At 36.0% G+C, this 21,463-nt stretch overlaps 2 protein-coding genes across 5 annotated transcripts; one reads left to right on the top strand and one right to left on the bottom strand.

Moving 5' to 3' along the window:
• Positions 1-87: 87 nt before the first annotated feature.
• LOC141044332 (uncharacterized) lies at positions 88-4,223 on the top strand. 2 transcript variants are annotated; one of them, XM_090247209.1, is made up of 4 exons: positions 88-235; positions 621-766; positions 1,708-1,966; positions 2,352-4,223. In XM_090247209.1, exon 4 carries the CDS (start codon positions 2,428-2,430, stop codon positions 3,895-3,897), a length of 1,470 nt encoding a protein of 489 aa, XP_090103335.1. In that variant the 5' UTR covers positions 88-235; positions 621-766; positions 1,708-1,966; positions 2,352-2,427; the 3' UTR covers positions 3,898-4,223. The 2 variants fall into 2 exon arrangements, with proteins under 2 accessions (XP_090103335.1, XP_024363376.1); XM_024507608.3 differs by lacking the exon at positions 88-235 and having other exon boundaries at positions 335-766.
• A 3,931-nt stretch (positions 4,224-8,154) lies between these two features.
• LOC112276718 (paired amphipathic helix protein Sin3-like 3) lies at positions 8,155-14,652 on the bottom strand. 3 transcript variants are annotated; one of them, XR_002968140.3, is made up of 7 exons: positions 13,491-14,652; positions 11,089-13,340; positions 10,411-10,762; positions 9,357-10,133; positions 8,891-8,942; positions 8,613-8,756; positions 8,155-8,426 (listed from the first exon to the last, which is right to left on the bottom strand). XR_002968140.3 is itself a non-coding variant. In XM_024508332.3 (6 exons), the coding sequence occupies exons 1-5, from the start codon at positions 14,297-14,299 to the stop codon at positions 8,906-8,908; spliced, it is 4,233 nt and encodes a 1,410-aa protein (XP_024364100.1). In that variant the 5' UTR covers positions 14,300-14,652; the 3' UTR covers positions 8,336-8,756; positions 8,891-8,905. The 3 variants fall into 3 exon arrangements, 1 of the variants encoding a protein (XP_024364100.1); XR_002968139.3 differs by having other exon boundaries at positions 10,411-10,768; positions 13,491-14,299; XM_024508332.3 differs by having other exon boundaries at positions 8,336-8,756; positions 10,411-10,768.
• Between the last annotated feature and the right edge of the window lie 6,811 nt (positions 14,653-21,463).

Here is a 21,463-nt window from a genome sequence, read left to right on the forward strand (position 1 = left end):
CGTCTCGCTGGAGCACTCATACTTTTTTTTTTCTTTTTCTTTTTTCTTTTTCTGATTGCGGACGCTACGCTACGCCTTCACATCCCCGTCGCAGTCGCTTGCGTTGGTGTTAGTTGCAGAGCGAGGTCCTGTGTCGAACGAGATTCTTCGTGCGGTTTTTCTTTGAGTGAGGGCTCGGCAATTGCTGACCGACGGGTTACAAGGTTGCGGGGAGCTTTGCAGGGCTTGGGAAGCGGTGATTTCACACGCCGTTGCCGCACTTTTCAGCGTTTGTAGACCCCATTGTGATGCACTTTCAATTAGCCCTTCTGATTGCGTATGTGCACGTGTGTTTTTTTTTTTTTTTTTTTTTTTTTTTTTTCACTGTTTTTTCATGACGTGAGAGATTGAAAAGGTCTGGTTGAAGTGTGCAATCTTAGTGTACACGTACATGTCTGCGGTCTGAGCGATCCCAGTGTTCGTACTCCACGAGAGGGTTGGATCGATGCTCGTTATGTGTGAGTGAGAGAGGTTATTCAGTTGTGAGTAAGGTAACAGTTTGAATGCGGCGACACCGACAGAGATAATTAGCTTGCATACTTGTTGAGGTGCTTGAAAGGCATTTTCTATGGCTTTGGCAGCTGTGGAAGGGGGCATAGCTTGTGCCAGTCTTCAACGGGCTCATGCTTTGTCGTTGGTGATGGGCGAGCTTTGCGTATCGTGAGACTGGAGCGAGGAGATAGCTGGCAACGACGCTGGATAGAGACAACAGGCATCCATGGCCTCTGTAAGTATCGTTTTTATTTCTTTTTAATTTTTAATTTTTAAAATGTTATCCTTATTGGTTCTAGAACCTAAGTTCACAACTTTCTGCTGGCGGCTGTCGAGACCTAAGTCAGGATCATGCTCGAGGGGCCACGATTATGTAGTCCACAGTGGTTAAGATGTAATCACAGTATTTTCGTTGGTTCAGGCTGTTAGATGAGGAAAACTGTCGAGGAAATTGAATTGAACACGTTAACGAGTTGTGCATGTTAACTTCTCAATTGAAAGTGGAAGTAGTTTTACGATTGTGTCGCTATTCGCGTTTTACCTTGCCTTCTTTTAGATTTTTTGCGAGACTTTAATCTCGGTGGTGTGAGTCGTGAATTGTATTTGTGGTACCTGTGCGTCCATCTTCCCTCTATCTCTCGCTGCCACAAGACTTAGGCTTCAGTACTGTTCGAATGAAATGATTATCCCTGGGGTACCTTTCTTTTTTATTCAACGATTGGTATCTTTCCGAATCCTAAGTGTGGAGAATTCCTTACATGTTTGGCTATTATCGAACTTGATGAAATTCTGATACAAACCTCCGCATGTTCGGTTTTACACCATACTTAGGGGGTGACCTGGAATGGATTCCTGATTGTCATATGGCCTTTGAGGCGTATCCATGCTTGTGGCGCGGGTTTGCATCACTTTCGCGTTGTAATGTCAACGGCTGTACTGTATGATAGGGGTTTCAGTACCAGTTTCTTGTAACAGTTCTGTAATGTCCTCATGTTAACGCCTCAGTTATGATGCATTGTGTTTACTTTTTTCATAGCCAATGCACTTTCTTGCACATTCTTACTGCTCAGTAAGTCGTCTAGTTTTCATGAAATTCTTTTTGCAGGTTAGTTTTATCCCTAATATGTTCTATTTTCGCTTGTGTACACTAAACTTGTCTTTCTCTGTTCTCATCAGACTGAGTTTTGAGACATTCGGACAGCTGAGTAACCTTTTCATTCAAGGTCGATCACCGAGTGCCTTGGTGCATCTTCCACAAGAACACTCTGTGTGCGGCTTCTGCAAGAAGGGGGACTCCAGGTGGTTTACTCTCTTGCAGATTGCATTGCAAAATCGATAGCAGTCGTCCTGCGCATGGGTAATGACATTCAAATATTGGATCAAGTGGTTATCTGGAAGCAAAAGTTAAATCAAATCTCAGAAATCCATGGCCTCTGTAAGTATTTCACTTTCCTCCAGTCGTGTTTTAAATTAAGAATATTTTTCCATGTCACAGAAGTCTACGTAGATGAACATGTTTTTATTGCTTGGGTGACCTGGCTCTCCAAGTCTGCGAGTTCCTCCGTTGTGAGACATTCACTCTTGCATCTTCTGTCACGCACTCAACGATTATTATGATATCAGTCAAACTCTTTCATCTATTTTAGATCATAGGTAGGCATTACAGTTTATAGGCATTGTGTGAAGAGCTATATTTTCTTTTGTAAAGGTTGCTTGACTTATTTTCTGGAGGAGAACCGATTAAGATGAGGCATGAATGGAGTTATGGATCACCTCAGCTGATATACTGAGTGAGCATTCTTCATTTAATTCGTATGCAGGGCTTTGAGGGGGAACACGCCCAAGAAAAGAGGATAACAGAACATCCGAATCATTTCGTTGCTGACATTGCTGCCCATGGATTCTAATGGCCACAAGGAATGTGAGGATGGAGATCAAACGCTATTGGGAGGACCACCCGATATAAATCTGCCGCTATCAATAGAGATCTGTCCAGACCCATGGGGTCTAAAGCCCTCGGATTTACTGCATACTAGCTTGGCACCAGCTCAAAATCTTGAGTTGGGAACTGTGACGTCCTCTAAAGGGCGCCGGTGGGTGCGACGTGGTGATACGATTTGGGGTGCTTGGTTTTTCTTTAATCATTACTTCAGACCTGCATTGAATGATGAACGTCAGGGTAAGCTTCTGCGAGATGGCATTCTGGCACCCCCCTTGGACAAGTCTGATCTGCGATTGGACCTTTTCCTAGTTCAGCATGACATGGAAAACATGTATATGTGGGCTTTTAAGGAGAGGCCCGAAAATGCGCTTGGGAAGATGCAACTTCGTAGTTACATGAATGGACATGCAAGGTTTGGTGAGCCACAGTTTCCTTTCAGCGCGGACAAAGGATTTGCCAGATCCCACAGAATGCAAAGGAAGCATTATAGAGGCTTGTCTAATCCCCAATGTGTGCATGGTGTCGAAGTTGTAAGAGCTCCGAACTTGCTGAATGTCAGTGAGGATGACTTAAAACGGTGGATGGAATTGACGGGAAGGGAGATCAATTTTACAATGCCCCCAGACGCTGAAGGGTTCTCTGAATGGCGTAGTCTTCCAAATACAGACTTTGATTTAGAGCGTACATGCTCTCCTTCTCCTAGCAAACCTCCAAATGGATACACCAAGAAGCAAGCATCAGCGCGATCAGGACGAATGAATGAGGGTAATCACAATGTGAATGCTGTGAGCCAGCTGCCAAGCCCTGCCAGTAGCGGTAGTCCAAACAGCCTGAGTCCAGGAGGTAAGAGAAAGAAGATCAATTCTTTTCTCCCTGTTGGGCTCCTACCCTGCGGCAACGAGGCTGATTCATGTGTGCCTGTAGTGAGCTATGCGGGCCTAGAGAACTTCCACACAGGAACGGAACCCTGCTGGCTCTCAAGCTTCTCAGGAGTGATGACCGATGCTTGTGGGCCTGTTACTGGAGCCAAGAGTATTTATGAGGATGATAAAGGTTACCTTGTCATGGTAAGCCTACCTTTTATTGACATGCAAAGGCTCAGGGTGTCATGGCGTAACACTGCTACTCATGGTGTTCTGAAGATTCATTGTACCAGCACGGCCAGGACTCCAACAGTGGTCAGAGGAGACAGGACTTTCAAGTTGACTGACCCCAATCCAGAACATTGCGGGCCAGGCGATTTTGTGCGAGAGATAGGACTGGCTACGAGAATTCCTGAGAATGCAGATCTGAAGGCTTTCTATGCGGAAGCGTGCGCTGGACTAGAGATCATGGTCCCGAAGCACAACATACTCTCGGAGGAGAGAGAAGTGCGGGTTTTTTTGCCACCTCAAATGAGCCATACCGAAGCTTTACTCTTGTAGGCGACATGTCATGGTAGATAAACCTAATTTTCATCTTGTACTATAGAAGTTGTATATTGTCATTTTTATATTTTTAGTTGATCCTATTATGTCATAGTCATGTTGAGCTCTATACAAAATTAAACCCAGAGCACTCTCGTTTTGTAAAAGGATTCAGACCTCTGAGCTGGTAGCTTGTAAGTGATTCAAGTTCGTTTCCCCCTCCCCTTATATGATTCACCTATCCTCTCTAATGCGTCTCTTGTAATGTAGTCGATCTCATGTTGAGCAGATACATTATCCTAATTGTCTTCATACGCATTGCCAGTAAATTGTGATTTAACCCATCAGGGACTAAGGGATGCCATGATTCCTTGTATTCTTTCATGTATTCGAACTCTACATGATAGAAAATTTTAATATATATATACACACACCTATAGCATGAATTCCCTTCATACCTTCTGAGACAATACATATAGTTGTGGGAGTTGCATCTACTTGATTGTCAGGTACCAAAAGTCTGCTAGTTCAAAACATAGAGCATACCTTCAACCCTGAAATGCTATTTTTTCTATAACTGCGATACCATTGAAAAAAGCACCATTAAAGTAATCGACCATGAAGTGTAGTTGTGCAGAGTATGTGGTTTAGCATCACTGCAACGACTAATTTTTATATGTTATACAAAAGACATGTTACACACCAGGATAGGTGATATATATTTCTTTTTTCTTCTCAATATTCTACTATTGTAAACAGGAAATTGTATTACTCCTTTAGTCCTATTTTTCATACCAAAAAACATACCAAAAAACCACCTCTAGGTATAGGAAGTTTATATATATATATATATATACACATACGTATAAACACTCACATGTATGTAATTTGAGGCTTAAATAAATTGTATAGAATCTACCGTATTGTTTTTTTGTTAAAAAATAAATCTTTATAAATTTTTGTCATTATTGTAATTTCTAATAATCAATCAAAACTATTTTTACTACATTTGAAACAAATTAAAATTTGAAGTCATATTTTTATTTAATAAATAATATATATATATATATATATATATAGATATATTTATAAGAACATAATATCATCAAATTCTAATAATAAATTTTATTGTATTTTAGGATCTCATGTATTTTATGCCAATAATAAATTGTTAACATGCAGTATAATACAATATTTAGGATTTGAGTATTAATGTTGTACATACCTCTTTTAATATAAATAGATTTTTGTATTATTTTGATTTGTTTTTTTAATTTTAATTTTAATTTTATTCTTTTCTAACCTCTTTCTAAGAAGATCTTGCCAACAATCTTAATAATCTCAAGCATTTAATTTAATTTAATTTAATTTTTTCATTTATAAATATTGAAACTTAGCAAATAAATAAGAAATTTGTGATAAGAAAATTTTAAATATAATAATCTAGCAATTTTTTATTTAAAATATATTTTACTATATTTAGATCTATTTAATAAGAATGGTAACTAATTCAAGGTGGAGAACATAAATTATTTTCTTTTATAAATAAACTTAGAAAGAACTTCAATATAAATTTATTGACTTGTTTTAAATTATATTATTTCTAATTTAGGTTGGATTTCTAATATGACCCTATGATTACAATACTTTATCAAGGAGTTAATTCAAGCAAGGGCCTAATAATATAAAAGAAGCATTTTAAATCCAACAAAAGATACACTACATTAAAGCCTTCTAAAAAGGTACAACCACAACTATACATATTTTCTTTTTAATCAAGTTTATTTATCATCCATCTAGTTTATTTATCTTTAAAAATCAACTTGGATTATACTAAAAAAAGAAATTAAAAATTCTATAAACTAACCTTATTAAATGTAATAAATATTGAAGACCTAATTGATAAAATAGAAAGTAATCCAAACTATTTGATACAAAGATAAATATTGGAATTGAAATTCTAAATAAAAGAAATAAAATTAATATATTAGTTTAATCTTATTATTGATAAAAATCATATGTTTTATAGATAAAAATTAATTACTTGTTAAATTCAAATATTAAGATGTAATTTCTTTTTTTATGAAGAATTATTAATCTTTAAGATTAACAAAAAGATAAAACCAAATAAAGAAAGATTCATAACAATACTAAGATTAAGAAAAAAACTACTTAAAAACTTTAAAAGTATCATAAGATGAATCTAAAGAAAAGATGTTCATGCATGAAAAAAGAAAATAAAGATTTTTATTATTCAAACTTATACAAATACTATACTCAAATTAAATCATCAATGGCATATTTAATTTCCAAATCACAAGTCAAGTTTATTAGAATATTGTTTTTAGGTTTTATTTTTATTGAAAGTTGCAATCAATTATTAAGTGGTTTGGAAGATTTTTTTTGAAAAAAAAAATCTATTCTATGTATAGAAAATATTATGTAATTTGTATTGCAACAAATAAGATTTTTATTTTCCATCAAAGCAATTTTTTAGCATCATTGTATGTTTTACAATTTTGACAAATTGCACCTAATATCAAGTAAAATGATGGTGCATTTATCAACCAACTTTTCTAAAGATTGCAATATGAGATGATATTGATGTAAGTTCAATATCAATATCATCTCATACAATGACCTTCAAACATTGAATCAAGGAATTGATTTTGCTCTAAAGTATAACAATTTGCTTTTTGACTTTTAATTTAAGAGCCGCATAAGTATACTTCAATGTCTTTACAATTTAACAGTAATATCGACATCTTATCAATACAACATTTGACAATGAAAGACATACTAATTAATACAATATATCTTAAATCTTTCACCAAGCAAGACAAATCTCATTATCGTTAAGAATGATTGTGCTTGTATTATATAGAACCTATGCAACTTTTTGAAAAACCATGTCGTTGGAATCTTATACAACATCTAATAAAGGTCATATTTTCTCTTTAGAACTCTCTCCTTGTAATAGATTTTTATTTACAATCTAAAACTTACAAAGCCTTTGTCTTATTAGATTTAAAAGCTTCAACTAATCTTTTAAATGAAGGCTTTATTATAAAACATAACATATCTTTAGTGAATAATTCTAAATCCATGCATGTACAAATCATAGATGGTTGTCTTTTAATTTTTAGAGATGTTACCTATTAAACTATTTTTTTAAATTGTAACAACTAATGGTCAAAATAACTTAGTGGTATATAATACTATTAAAACTCTATCTTTTAATCTAGTTATTTTAGGTTCATTGTGGCAAAAAAAACATATAATCTTCAAATATAATAAATTTCTTATAATCTTAATCTTTTCCATAATATCATTAAAACTTTTTTTAATTAAAAGATGAGACATAATCTTAGTACAATCAAATATTTATTTTTAGGAGCAAGAATTTTTATACATGCTACAAAAGATGTAACTTTGTTTGTTATATATGCCACATTTAATTTAAATAATGTAAAAACTTCAAACAACATTCTAATCCAATATAAGGATTATCAAGATGTATTTTAGAAGAAGAATGTAGATATTCCTCTATAGCATTTCTTTTATGATTAATCAATTGATCTATAAGAAAGAATGAAATTATTATTTAAATCAATCTATAATTTATTACAAAATGAATTGGCTTCACTCTAAGAATATATTGATGAAAACTTAGCCAAGAATTTCATACTCTACTTAAAATCTCTAATATGAGCTCTTATCTTGTTAGTAAAAAAATAAAAATAAATTATAGATTACTACAAATGTTTGTAGATTATATGTTAAAATAAAGATGTGTGTATTTTATATGACTCAAGTTGATTTTCTAAACCAAGTTCTTCCAATTTTAAAACTATTTGGTACTTGTTTTCTTTACATTGCACCCAAGCAGTCAACCTCAATCTTACTTTTACCAAACAATTCAATCGAATTGTGGAGCTCAACCTACTTTTTCTCATGATATTTGTATAATAAATATGTGTTCTAATAGCACATGCAGTGATTTGGTGTATTAGAATGACATCTACAGACGAATGAATTTAGTTGGATATAATTGACATTTATATAGAATGGTTGAACATAGCATAATGCATATTCCATCACTTTCCCAAGTTGATCTACTTTTTACTATTACATTCAAGAAGTAATGTCTTACTGAGGCTGAGATACCAATTAACAAGGTTGCTAATGGCATGTTGTAATTTACTTCCTGGCTTCTATCTCTAAACATAAAAGCGTCAAACATGGACTCGGTTTCGATTCCCTGTAACCATAGCAGCAGGCAAAGTTTCTGATGAGAGAAACATACGGTTCTTAAATGAAATACATCAACCTCAAAATGGGCTCATACCAAGTGTTATATATTGAGAGGACATATGCGCTATGCGATTGGGCTTCTGAAAAAAAAAGCCCAGGTTTAGATGCAAGAAAATGATTTGATTACAAGCATAGCACTTAATCTTGTGAAACCAGCAGAAGCTGTTCTCCAAATTCACAAAATCGCAAAGTAATGGACATAAATCAGGTCCAGATTTTTAGATCAACTCAACCTACACATCCCAGAAAACACATGGTAAAGATCAGATAGAAGATTCTTAACATCCAACAATTTTGGTGGTAAGCTCCTACGTTTACCCTTCATTTTCATCTGACATGTAGCAACTATCCATAATCTAACCCTGTACGATTCAAACCAATAGTAACACAAAACACCTTCCCCAGCGTAATGAATATACCTGACGACCCTGAAAACAACCAATAACTCTATCCTTCGGCACGATACCCGTCTTATAAAAAACACAATACTCCGAGTTGATAACCCTCTTCTGCATAACGGCAGAAAGAGATCCAAGAAAGAGCCTTCGGTGTCGACCATAAATCTGCCAACACATAATCATTACATACAGCTCCCTCCCAATGCATAATTCACTGACACCCAATAACAACGTATCGCCAACACATCCTCCATCACAGTGTCTTCAAACAAAGAAACACCTAAGGCGAAAAACTATACCTCTGCTCCGAACGCTTAAAGCTGCTGAATTACTCTCAAGTGTCCCAATGCACTGAAACCACAATAGTAAACCTCTGTTAGTCTCGTCACGTACGACCATTGATGCTCACCGAATTCAATCAAATCCTTACAAACATACCCTCTCGGCACTATACGGAGCGAACTGAGGACAAAATCCAAGTAGGACAAACATCGAACATGTCTGCACATTGCAGGAGTAGTAGAAACGTGGCTGGAATACAACGGGAGCTATCAACCTTAAAGTCAAAATCGACTGCAAGAACTTAAGGCCTTTCACAATCACAAACGACTCCTAAAACAATTAGACCTTTGAAGTGTTAAAAGAACCAATAAGGAAAAACCTTGATTTGTCATCACCAACTCGCGGCCACGCCCCAATTCCAACCAAAACTGCCACCAAATTCCTAACCACATTCACCACTAAGATTCAATCCAAAGCACTTACTCATCCTTCAAACCCTCCATTTCTTGCATCCACTTGTGAAACTGGCACCACCTCTTCGACTCCGCCTTCTCCTTCCGTCTCTTGCTCCCAGACAATGACCTCCAAAACACGTCTTCCGTGTCGAGCACGTACGACACTTTCGACGTCCGACATGACATCTTAATCTCCAGCCCGTTCATTATGTTCACATCTTTCCCATAATCTGCATTCTCTTCAATACGCATCCGCTTCAAATTTCGCGCACAAAACACCTGCCCCCGCTTGTCGGATGATAAGGACTTTAGAAATCCATCCAAGTACTTCTGAAATGAGCTCTCGAAACTATTCCCAGGAATATCCAAATTCTCCATCAGCTGTATCAGCAACTCGTTCGGGTTCGACCTCTTTTCCAAACGATATATGCTCTCGTCGTGCAGAACCACGCAAGCGTCCGCATAGTAAACTGCATCCACAGTTTCCCGACCTTGCTCGTATGCGTTCAGTGCCAGCAGCTTCTGTACCACATCGTCCGTCGCTGCCGCTTGCAGCTGCTTCACCAACTTGAAAATCAGCTTGTCCAGCGTGAACAATATATACGATTGCGTGCCTATGATTGCCCTACACTCGTCCTCAAACTTCGAATTGTCCACAGAACCGTCTAGCAATCCGTACAGGACCTGGATGAACCGAGAATACAAGTTCGGAGGAGCGCCGCCATCGCCGCCGCCCTTTTTTTTAGATGCCAATTCTGCGTTCACTTTCGCCGAAAGCAGACGCTCGTACAGAGTTTGGTATAGCCTGTGCATACACAATATCCCCGTCAAATACATCTACATATGCAATACCTCCTCACCACACATTCTACTCCAATCCTTACAACAAAGATCACAACAACATCCGCATAACTCCCTAGTCCGCCACCGTGCGCAACAGCCAGCAGCCCACTTAACAATCCCCACTCCATTCCACACTACCCAAATCAAAGCCACCCGCTAGAATCGAGAGCTCTGCATATCTAAAATCTGTTCGCACTCTACCAGTACCAAACAATCAAACAAAGGATTCCGAGCCCAACCTGAACAAAACATAAATAGTATCATTTCCATAGAATATACTTCCGACTTTCTTTGAATGCGACGCCCCCACCAACCCTACACCGGACCCAGGATACGCTGCCAGCGGCTGGCAGTGTGCAAAAGGGTGTTCCGAATCTGCCAGTAACGAATTCCCATCAACGTCTCCATCCTCCACATCCGTCATGCCCTCCGCCTCCCCTTCACTCTCAGCCTTCTCTTCTTGCTCCTCCTCTTCCTCATGTTCCGAATGCTCTTCCCCAGACTGCTCGCTTGCCGAAACTTCTTCCCCGGCTTCAGATGGAGTGTCACTGTCCTCACTCGACTTCTGAACACTTTCCTCCCCTTCATCGTCTGCATCTAGACATACAACAAAACAACCCAACATTGTAAATTGCAGCCCAACATCAGTTTTCTTGCTGCCAAAACTTCATAAAGATCATTACACATCCCAAACCACTGCAAAGCACTGATTCACATGCTCAGTCACACAAACCGATACCACATCAACCACCGCTTAACCACCACCTCAATCAATGACGTCTTATACCCGCCATGGTTCGCATTTCACAACTTGGCGAAATAAATGCATACCATAACCTCCTGCACAATAATCGCTTCATCAGAAACCTAAACATTAACCTTCCGACTCATGAGCTACGCACACAAACCACACGTACCTTGCTCGTGCTCCATCTCTCTACCCACGCCTTCTACATTCTCTTCACGACCGAGTGACTTCACGACACCGTGCCCCTCTCCCTGCCGCGGGCTGTACTTCGACTTCTTTCGGTCCTCTTGCTCTGAATAAGACGATAGCTCTCCTTCCTCTCTATCCATTGCCCCATGACCGCCGCCGCCATTACTATCAACTACCAAAGGGCCAATATCGGCCACCGATCTGCTACCCAAGTTCTCACCAAGCCCCACTTTTGCCCGACCTCCCACTTCGCCTCGTTCCGCTGCCCTGCAGCTCCGCTTTGTCGTTCTGTTCCCATCATGTAACCATCCAGACCCTTCCGTCCGTGCAGCCGTGCCTTCCCCACCCGCCTCTGCCATACCTCTAACGAAGGCTTCTCTTGCTCCATTACTGCCTCGATCAACCGCTTCTGCTCCCGCATTCTCCTCTATATTTCTCTCCCCGCCACTCGCTGCTCGCAGGGTCTCTTCATTCGTCGCTCCTGCCGTCACCCGACCCTCGGACCCCTCCACGCCCACCACCACCACACCTTTATTCACAGTGCCCTCCCGATGCGAAGCCATGTCCCCATCTTCCGGGTTGCTCGCTTCATCTCCTTGACTGCCACCGCTCTCTCCACCATTCCCATCAACCCCTTTGCCCTCCAATGGCTTCACCATCACACCCTCCTCCACGTCTTCTACCCCCTGCGAACGAGACGATATGCCCAGGACCGGCTCTACGAACATCCTCCACGTTCGTAGCGTCTTCTCCGTGTAATCCAGCGAGCTGCTAATCTCCTCCGAGGAATACTTTATAGTCTGGTATATATCGTCATGGATCGACAGGTCGCTGAACTCATACCGCATATCCGGCAGCGAAGGCCCCCGATTGATGCCTGCGATCGCCAGCACCGTGTCGTCTTCATTCCTCCTCTTCTCGCTCACCTCCTTTATCTCTGCCAGCAGCCCCTTCGTGCTCAGTGCCTTCTTGTCCTGCGACCTGAAGTAGAAGCTGCGATGGTCCAGAGCCTTGTAACAGTTCTTCGCGTACACCTCCGACCATACCTTGTTCATCTCCTCCCGACATCGAGTCCACTCCTCTTCCTTCTGCACCAGACGCGAGTGTATCACAGGCATCGCTCTGCTGGTGTTCTTGCGAAGAGCCTCCAACATGTCCAGACCGTGATCCCCGTATATCCGCTCAATGCACCTCAAATTGATCGCTGACAAGAACTCATCCACCGGAGGCAATGGCTCCATTTTCCCGTTCTGCTCCTCTTGCTTCGCGGTAAATTCACCGACCACCTTCGCCGTCACTGCCGTCCCCTCCAGGAGCATGTCCAATTCATACCGATCGTCCTCGCACCGGAACAAGCTCTCCTCGTACTGGTTCTTCCGCATGTGCTTGAACGAGTAGTCCTCACTCCCTGACGTCACCGACACCCAGCTGTCATTCAGCACCGAGTTCCCCAGCGCCGTGCGATGACTCGACACCGGCCGAAGATGTTGCTTCGGCAGCAGTCGGTAGCTAGGAGTACACCGATCGCAACTCGATAGATCCAGCTCTGATATCGGCTTGTTCAAGTACTTGTCACTGTTAGACGCTACCTTGTGGCTTCCCTCCTTCGCTGCCTGCGATGGCTTCACATGCCGCTCCCTCTCCTTAGCGTCTTGCTCTCTGTCCCTATCCTTCTCATTGTCCTTCTCCCTCTCACGCTCCTTGTCCTTCTCTCGGTTTCTCTCCCGCTCACCATCCCTCTCCGTCTTCACGGCTTTCAGCGGTACACCTTCCGCAAAATCTCCCAGCTTGCGCCCGCTAAACACCCCGGCCAGATACCCCTCCACATTCTCGCAGTGCGTCAGAAACTCGGTGAATCCCTCCATCAAGTCCGCATGATTCCCAAGAATGTCACCCACCAGGCTCTGCAGCTCCTCGCGGCTGATGATCTCCTGGCTGAAGATGTTCAGACATTTCAGAAACTCCTGGTATGTGTCCCGGCTACGCAGCCGAGCCTTGACCTTGTCAAAAAATGGGTACTGCACGCCGACAGCACCCTTAAACATCTTCTTATCCTCCATCGACGCTTGAGGGGCAGGTTCAGAATATCCCTCAGCTCTTTCCGCGGCCTGGGACTGCCTCCTGATGGCATCGCTCGCATTGCGAGCAGACGCCCTCTTTGCAGGCTTCTGTTCCACAAAATCCTTCTCCCTATCCCCCCCTCCTTCCCTGTCTGCCCTGTCCTTCCTGTCCCTGTCCTCACATTTCACGAAACAAATTCAGAATCGCTACATACAGCCACCTGCATAGGACATCTTCGTCACATCTAAGAACCACAATGACACATCTGATAACTTTTGAATTTCGATAGAAAGTCAGATGACGATGTGGTTAGAAACATACCCAACATCCTTCTTGTCCTTGTCCAGCTTTTTGCGATTTTTTTCCACTCGCCTCTCTGGCTCACGTTCTCGACTTCGTTCTCCTGGCATAGCTACAAATTTGTCCTTCTTCAGAGAAATTGGCCTTTCGTTGGGTGGCTTCCCGCTTCCTCCAAACCCTTTCTCATCTCGTTGGCGTGCATTTTGAGGCACGTGTTTGGCACTGGGATGACTATTTCCCATCGACGCACCATTCGTCCCAGGCAAGAAGTATGTGAACTCCTCCAGCAGATCGGGATGGTCGGCAAATAACTTAGCGACCTCTTGATACACCTCATTAATGGTTTTGTTACCCTTCCGGTAGTAGTTCAGAATCTCCAAAAATTGCTTGTACACACTCTCGTTCGTTGCAAACCTAGCCTTGATCTTGTTAACGTAATTAATCGCTTGATCAAACTCTACCGCAGGCTTCTCCTCCTCAGGTTGCGTGATCTCGTACCCTCTAGGGAGAAACGCATTGAACCCGAAAATCAATTGAGGATGCCCCTTGAACAGCTGCTTCACGCGGCTGATCACGCCGGCAGTGTCCACCTTCTGCGCTTTGAAGTCTTTCATTACCTCCAAAAACTCGTCGTACTTGGCCTTGTCATCCTTGAATTTCTCCTTCACAGCTTTCAAGTACGCAAGCGCATCATCAGTTGTCAGCCGCTGTCCATTAGGCGCTAGGTTGTTGGAGGCGGCGGCTTCAGAAGCCTCGCCCACCCGTGGTCCAGCAATGCGCTTCCCTTGCGGAAGGATACTTTCATCTTCCCCTCTTTCTCGTTTCTTCATGTTTCCAATACTGTGCTCAATCCTCTAGTGAAACTACAAGAAATTCCACGAATCAGCAAATCCGCACCCTAACGATGACACTCCCATCTCCTGGCATCCAATCCACAAATATCCAGATGCTAGCTCAACTTTATCTTCCAGCATTCGAAGTAGCCACAGCAAACATACTCGCCCAAGAACCGTGAGGTTTCTTATTCCCCCTACTGCGACTAACGCGGCGTTTTCATATCCTTTGCGCTCTCTGCACTCCGAACAACGCTTCAATCCAGCCTCCGGTGTCACTGTCAAAAAGCAGAGATATAACCGCCAATCTGCCTCGACTCTGGCATTAAGAAGTAGACATCCTGCCATGTCATGCTGCCTACAATCAAAACTCCGCAATTCTCACCAACAAATTCAAAACTGAAACAACAAACCTCTCCCTGCACTACACCCCTCCTTCCCTAACAGCAAAAGAGCAAAGGAAAACTTCCACTCCACGACCATCCTCTCACTGCAAGCAAAATGAACATCGCAACAACCACCAACAAAAATCACTTCATCACGTCCGCAACAATCTTCAGAAGCCAATTTTAAAAAAAAATAAAAAACAAACAACTAAGCGGCACTACTACCAATATCTCGCATCCACTCCCGCAATCCACCAGACCTCCGATGGATATTCCACCGGTACACGCAGCAATACAATTCCCCTTCCCCCTCTGCAACCGCACCGTTTCGTATGGCAAGGACCAGAAAATCAAAAAACCAAAACGATAAAAGAGAAGTCCAGCGCTTGCACGATTCAACAGATTCCTGCTAAGCGTTGGCCGCGTCACAGAGTTCCTGGGGAGGATGGGGCTCAGAGTGGAGCGAGCCAGCCAGCCACGAAGACTCTACCATCAACAATGCTCACTCCCTGTCAATGTACACAAAAGGATGAAGAAACACGAATTTACCCGGAACTCGAAAAGGGAAATTCTGGCCCTGTCGACAACAACGACGACGATGAGGACCATGGCCACCGCGCTTGGCATCAGCCTCGATGGCAAGCGATCGATCGACTGGAAGTCGGCGCGCGTTTTGGTAGAAATAAAGGGGAAATATAAAAAACGTACAAAACAAATACGAACAATCGAAAACAAAACAAACGAAGCAGAACAAGATGAAAGGAAGAAAGAAATAAAGAGAAAGAAAAAGGATCGGGCTGACGGACGGATAAGTTGACAGAATTCGTTCGTTCATGACCCCGCGGCTTTCGTTCAGTGTCCCTTCGCGGCGTTAGGTCCGGATCGGTGTTGCCTCCGTTACCGCGTTGAGGGCCTTTTTACCGTCTCTCGTGAGAGAAAGAGAGTGAGTGCATGTAAAGAAATTTATAAAAAGGTGCTTTAGAATATATTTGTAGAAAATAATAACAATATGTGTGTATTTGTAAAAAAATATAATAATAATTTTAATTCTCTTTTTCTTTATGTTTACCACAAACAATGTTTGTACATTGAAACTAATAATTTGATTTTTTGTGAAGAGAAAAGTTGGTAATGTGGCTCTGCTAATGTGTGAATGTTATTCATTCATTCATGTTTTTGATTCAATTGATTTTTTTCTGAATCCTTGGTTTAAAAGTTAATATGATTCGAAATAAATAAATAAATAAATAAATATTGTCAATCAATGTAATTTCTTTTCATATAAATTTATATATCATTATTATTTCTTATCTTATATTATATAATTCTCATTATAGGTTGTTTATGAATTTTGATTTTTGATAGCACGAATTTTAAACAAATAATTTTTAGTTTTAGTTTTTCAAAATAATAAATTTATGTTATTGATAGATTTAATGAACCAATCATATAAATACTTTAAAACGTACAAAAATATTTCAAAATATTTTTTTATACGTTGATATGCAATAAGAAATCAGAAAATGCATTTTGAAATAAATTTTAACATTCGTGGTACATTTGTATATATTTCAGTGAAAAAAGTTGTATTAATGGAGTACTTAATAAATATGTACCATCAAATAAATTGTGAAAAAGGTATTAAAATTGCTTCAACCATTCCCATAATATTTGCAGTTTAATACCAAGAATTCAACACTCAAAAACATTAATGTGAATGCAAATTTAAATATCTTCGAATTGACAGTCCAAGATTATTGAGTTTGAACAAGTAATTTATTATTTCATGAAGTTTATGGTAAATTGAAAAATGGATAATTTTTTATTGAAATTGTGTTTTCAAGAGTTTACAAATCAATAGTAGATAGACATTTTTTTTGTTGTTATATTAATTAATCATTTCATTTAACATGAGCAAACCACTGTTTTTTTATTTACAAATGAAGAAATGTGTACACAGGTTTCTACAAACATTGAGTTGTGAACAAAACAAATCTACCAAATTATAGAAGTAATATAAAAATTAATGAAACTTAACATAAGTTACTGATTAATATGTGATACATAAAATTTTCAAATTTTCAAACAAAAATTCTTCTCAATAATATTTTTGCATTTAATTAAAATTATTATGAGTGAAACAATATTTGAAATTTTGCTTCATTAACATTGAATTTTAGAATATTTTTTAGCTTATTTTTATCTTTCAGTAATGCCGAAATATATTGGCATATATTTAGTATTTTGAAACCCAAACTTTAAAACTATGCAACTTATATCAACAATAAACTTATAACAACAATAAATACACTAATGGTTAAATGTTAAATTTTACTATTTTATTTTTATTTTAAAATCACTAATAATATAGATTAATTTGATGCAAGTAAATAATATGTAACATATAATATAATATTATTTGTATGTATGTCTCATGTTTGAACTTTCAATGTATTAAAAAAAATAAAAAATTAATATAACTTGACTTTGTCTTTCCAAATAAATAAAGTAGTAAAAAGTTTCATTAAAGCTTTTAATAGCAAAAGAAGTAGTAAAAAGTATTTTTTATTAGTTTATTAGTTTATTATCTTATTATTTTTATATATGTCTATGAGGTTTTATTTTAATAATAAAAAATTAATAGACTTGTACTTTTTAAACAACACCATACTTACTTTTACTAACAATAACTTATTTATATACCAAATAAATAAGTGATTAAAGTTTAATGAGGCCTCTTTTCATAACTCAAACCTAAATAAACTTACCAAAATATTTAATTAAAAAATAAAGAGGATATTGACAAATGGAATGATTGCTCATAAAGAAGATTAGAGTAAGAAGTCAACCTTAGTGATATATACTAATAATAAAATCTATAAAATAACCACATATCATATCTTGTACTTTTTAGTCTACAATCAAGAAAGATCACAAAGCATTGAGCCAAAAATAAAATTACACTAAGTATTAGCAATTATACACAAAGGGAGAAAAATTAGACCAAATGCAATAAAAGATGCTATTGATGAGTTAGAAAAGGACAAAGAAGCAATATTAGATAAGAACAAGGAAGCTTTAAGAAAGAAAAAAGTAATATACAATGACAAGCTATCCTCACATAACAAGGTAAGAGAATGTGAGCTTATGATTCTGTATAAAAACCAACATATTAAAGTTTTGGATAAATTCTATACTTACTAGATTGTACCATATAGTCCAGTAAAAGTTTTTGTTAACATATTCTTTGACTAAAAGAGATTTAGAGAATTTGGCTAAATACTCAAATTAATAGATCTTAAATTAATAGAGATCATATAGATAATATCTTTAACTAAAATATTTAAATTAGATATTAATTAATTAAGAAAAATTCATTTTTGAAGAACTCTTGTATTTAAAGAGAAATGAAAGGCAAGTGAAAAAATATAATTTTTGTGATTAACTTAGATTAAAAATTATTTAGACCAAAATTAAAATATTGACTAAATAAAGAAAAATATAATTATATTGAAATAAAAATTATAAATTTAGATTAATTATAAATTTAGATTAATTTAGATTAATTATTTAGATAGTAGAAATTAAAATCTATTAGCATAATTTAATTAAAAAGAATCCAATTATAAAATCAAAAATTATAGAATATTACAATGGATTAGCTTAGATAATATGTGAATTGTCATTACAAGAACTTGGATTATTATTAGAATACTTTTGAATTAAGAGACATTTTAGCTCCAATATTATTCTACTTGATAATAAAAAAATATAAAATCAAAAATAAGAAGTTTAAATATTAAAAGACTAACTTGCACTTTGAAAATATGACTATAATATCACTCTTTGGTAACATCTATTAAGACAAGACTTATGATTTATTAGACTTATGTAGTCAAAGAATATTACAATTAAACAAGATATTTAAGATGTTGTGATATTAAGTATATTTAGTATTTGAAACATATGAAGATTAGAATTGAACAAAGTAGAAAGTACTTTGAGACAACCATGCTTTAGACAATAAAGAAATATACTACACAATTAAGTTGTAAAAAATCAATTTGCTTAATCTAAAAAACAATGCAAGAAAGACATAGTTGTAGAAAAATTTGATTGTATTTATATATGGCCATTTATATAACTTATCATGGTAATTTTGAAATGAAGCTATAGTCAAAGAACTCTTCAATAAGGTAGTATGAATCATGATAGAGAACATAATATAAGGAAAACTAAATGAATGAGATCTTCTACTTATCATGTAAATTAATAGGTTGGAGAATCTAACAATAAAGATAGCAAAATACAAAAATAATGAAGGACAATTAATGAGATTAAACCTTCTTTATAATGGATACAAGTAGCTAGCTTGCTATCTAAGACTAAAAAGGAAAGAAACAAATATCTTCAAATTTAAAAAAAATCAAAGCCAATTAAATTATTTAATGTTGCATAGGTCATCTTAGACCAATTACAAGAAAATTACTTTGAATTATTAGGAATAATAACTAAAATGGCTATATTAGTTAGCATATCTAAAGATTTCACTTAATTCTATAAATTGTTAAAAGCAACGGAGGTTCTTAAAAATAAAAATGCATTATAATTTATTTATTTATTTATTTATTTATTTTTTAAATTAAAAACTACCACAATTCAAATAAGAATTGAGGCTAATCTTTAGGCCAATGCATAGGCAACTTGATTCAAAGAGCTTAAAAAAAAATTACTGAATTAATTATCTAACTCACATCTATATTAAAGATCTTACTAAACTAATTTAATTCACATCTATATTAAATTTTATCTTCTTTTAATTTTTTGATCTTCAAGTGAATGTTTCTTTAGCCATTATTTTTTTATTTTTTTATTTTTTCTAATTCCGTTATCTTTGATTCATCTCATTCACTTATTCATGTATTCTTGCTTCATGGCCTACAATTGAAGGTTATATAAGTTTTTTTTTTTTTATTACAATTTTTATGTTAAAATTATTTTTATGATAATTGTATCAAAGGTTTTGAGTATTATCTTATCTATAATTCATCACCAAAAGTTTAAACAACTATGCTCTTCAAAAATGCTTGGAGTTCTACTTTCAAAATTATTAATTTTTTGCCATTGAATTTACTAGCTTAGAATTATGTGAATGTAGATTTAATGTTATCAAAATTCTTGTTTACAAACCAGGTTTTAGTTGAGAAGATAAATTTTCTATTATTAAGAATATATGGATATTCTTAATATTTCAACATATTTCAAGGATATATATGATATTTTTCTTAAATTATATTATTTTATTTGTTGATTATATGGCCATCAAATAATTAGTCAAGAAAGCATAATTAAGCAATAAAATAGGACATTGGATGTTATTAAAAAAAATTAGTTATAGGATAGAGTAGTAGTAGTATGAGAATATAATATTATAATTAACTTATTAAAAGCTAATAAAATCAAAATTAAGAGAGTAATTAAGTATAAAATAAATATAAGAAATAGAAAAGTTAGATATATAGTTAAATTAAATAAATAAGATAATTAAATTTATTAAAAGGAATAAGTCTCATAAATTTTTAAGATAAAAATTTAGTCCAAATTGAAACTCCTTTTTGTTCTATATAATAAAAATCAAACTATTCCATTAAGATTATAAAGATTAAAGGTAGAAAGGCTAAAGCCAAATTGTGATATTGAAGTAGGACCATTTAGTCATCTTTAAATAACATCTATGAAAACATGGCATATAATTGTGAAGGCAAAATTTACCTATTAATATAAATTATAAGATAACCTTAATTAAAAATTACTTTTAATTGGTAGTATAAAGTAAGAAATATAATTCATTAAAAAAAGCACAAAACAAGTGAAAGAAATATAATCAAAGAATGTCACTTTTTCTTTGATTATATTTCTTTGATTATATTTCTTTGTAATCTTTTGACCTTCTTTAATCAAAAAACTATTACAATCTATTATTAAACTTTTATCTAACAAAAAACTAAAATTAAAATTAAAAAATATATTTTTAGGTAGATATTTTTTTCTAATGGCGTAACAAACATTAAAATCCAAGTAACTATGATTAAGTTATGATAATTTAAAGATAGAAGATAACAATGAATAAAATTAAGTGAATATGTATTATATTAAAGATAATTTGCTTAAGATTTTAAAGACTTGAGCCTCACCAAGGCTTAAAAGTAGTATATATGGATGATCCAAAGAGGCCACAAGGCCTTAGTCTAATCTTTTGACCTACATTTAAGGTGTTAAAACCTATATGAGACATGTGCATCTCTTTTTCTACAAGTATTGTATTAGCTATTAATCTTTATATTTTTTATTAATAAAACTATTTTTTTATATTTTTAACTTTATTATCATGTTTAAAAACATCTAATTATCTTAGAAACCTTGTATGGCCTTCTAATGTGATAGAATTATTTTTATTAAGATCTTAAAAATATATTTTAAAAACTATTATAAATTTTAAAATAAACTTTAAATTACATATAATAATTTTATAATTAAAAAATTAATTTAAGATTAATTTTTCTTATCTTGATGATTTTTTATAGAAATTAAATTGATTTAAATCAACTTAAAATCTTATTTTTTTATATAAATAACCAAAAAGACATGAGATTCTTTTTTATTCTTCTTTGACCTACTAAATAATAATTTATATATTATGATTGAGTAACATATTTAGATAGAATACCAATATAAATATTGGTCTCAGTAAATGGAAACTAATTCTTAAGAATTA

The sequence above is a fragment of the Physcomitrium patens genome, chromosome 24 (genome assembly GCF_059467195.1).
Source record: "Physcomitrium patens ecotype Gransden chromosome 24, ASM5946719v1, whole genome shotgun sequence".
NCBI lineage: Eukaryota > Viridiplantae > Streptophyta > Bryopsida > Funariales > Funariaceae > Physcomitrium > Physcomitrium patens.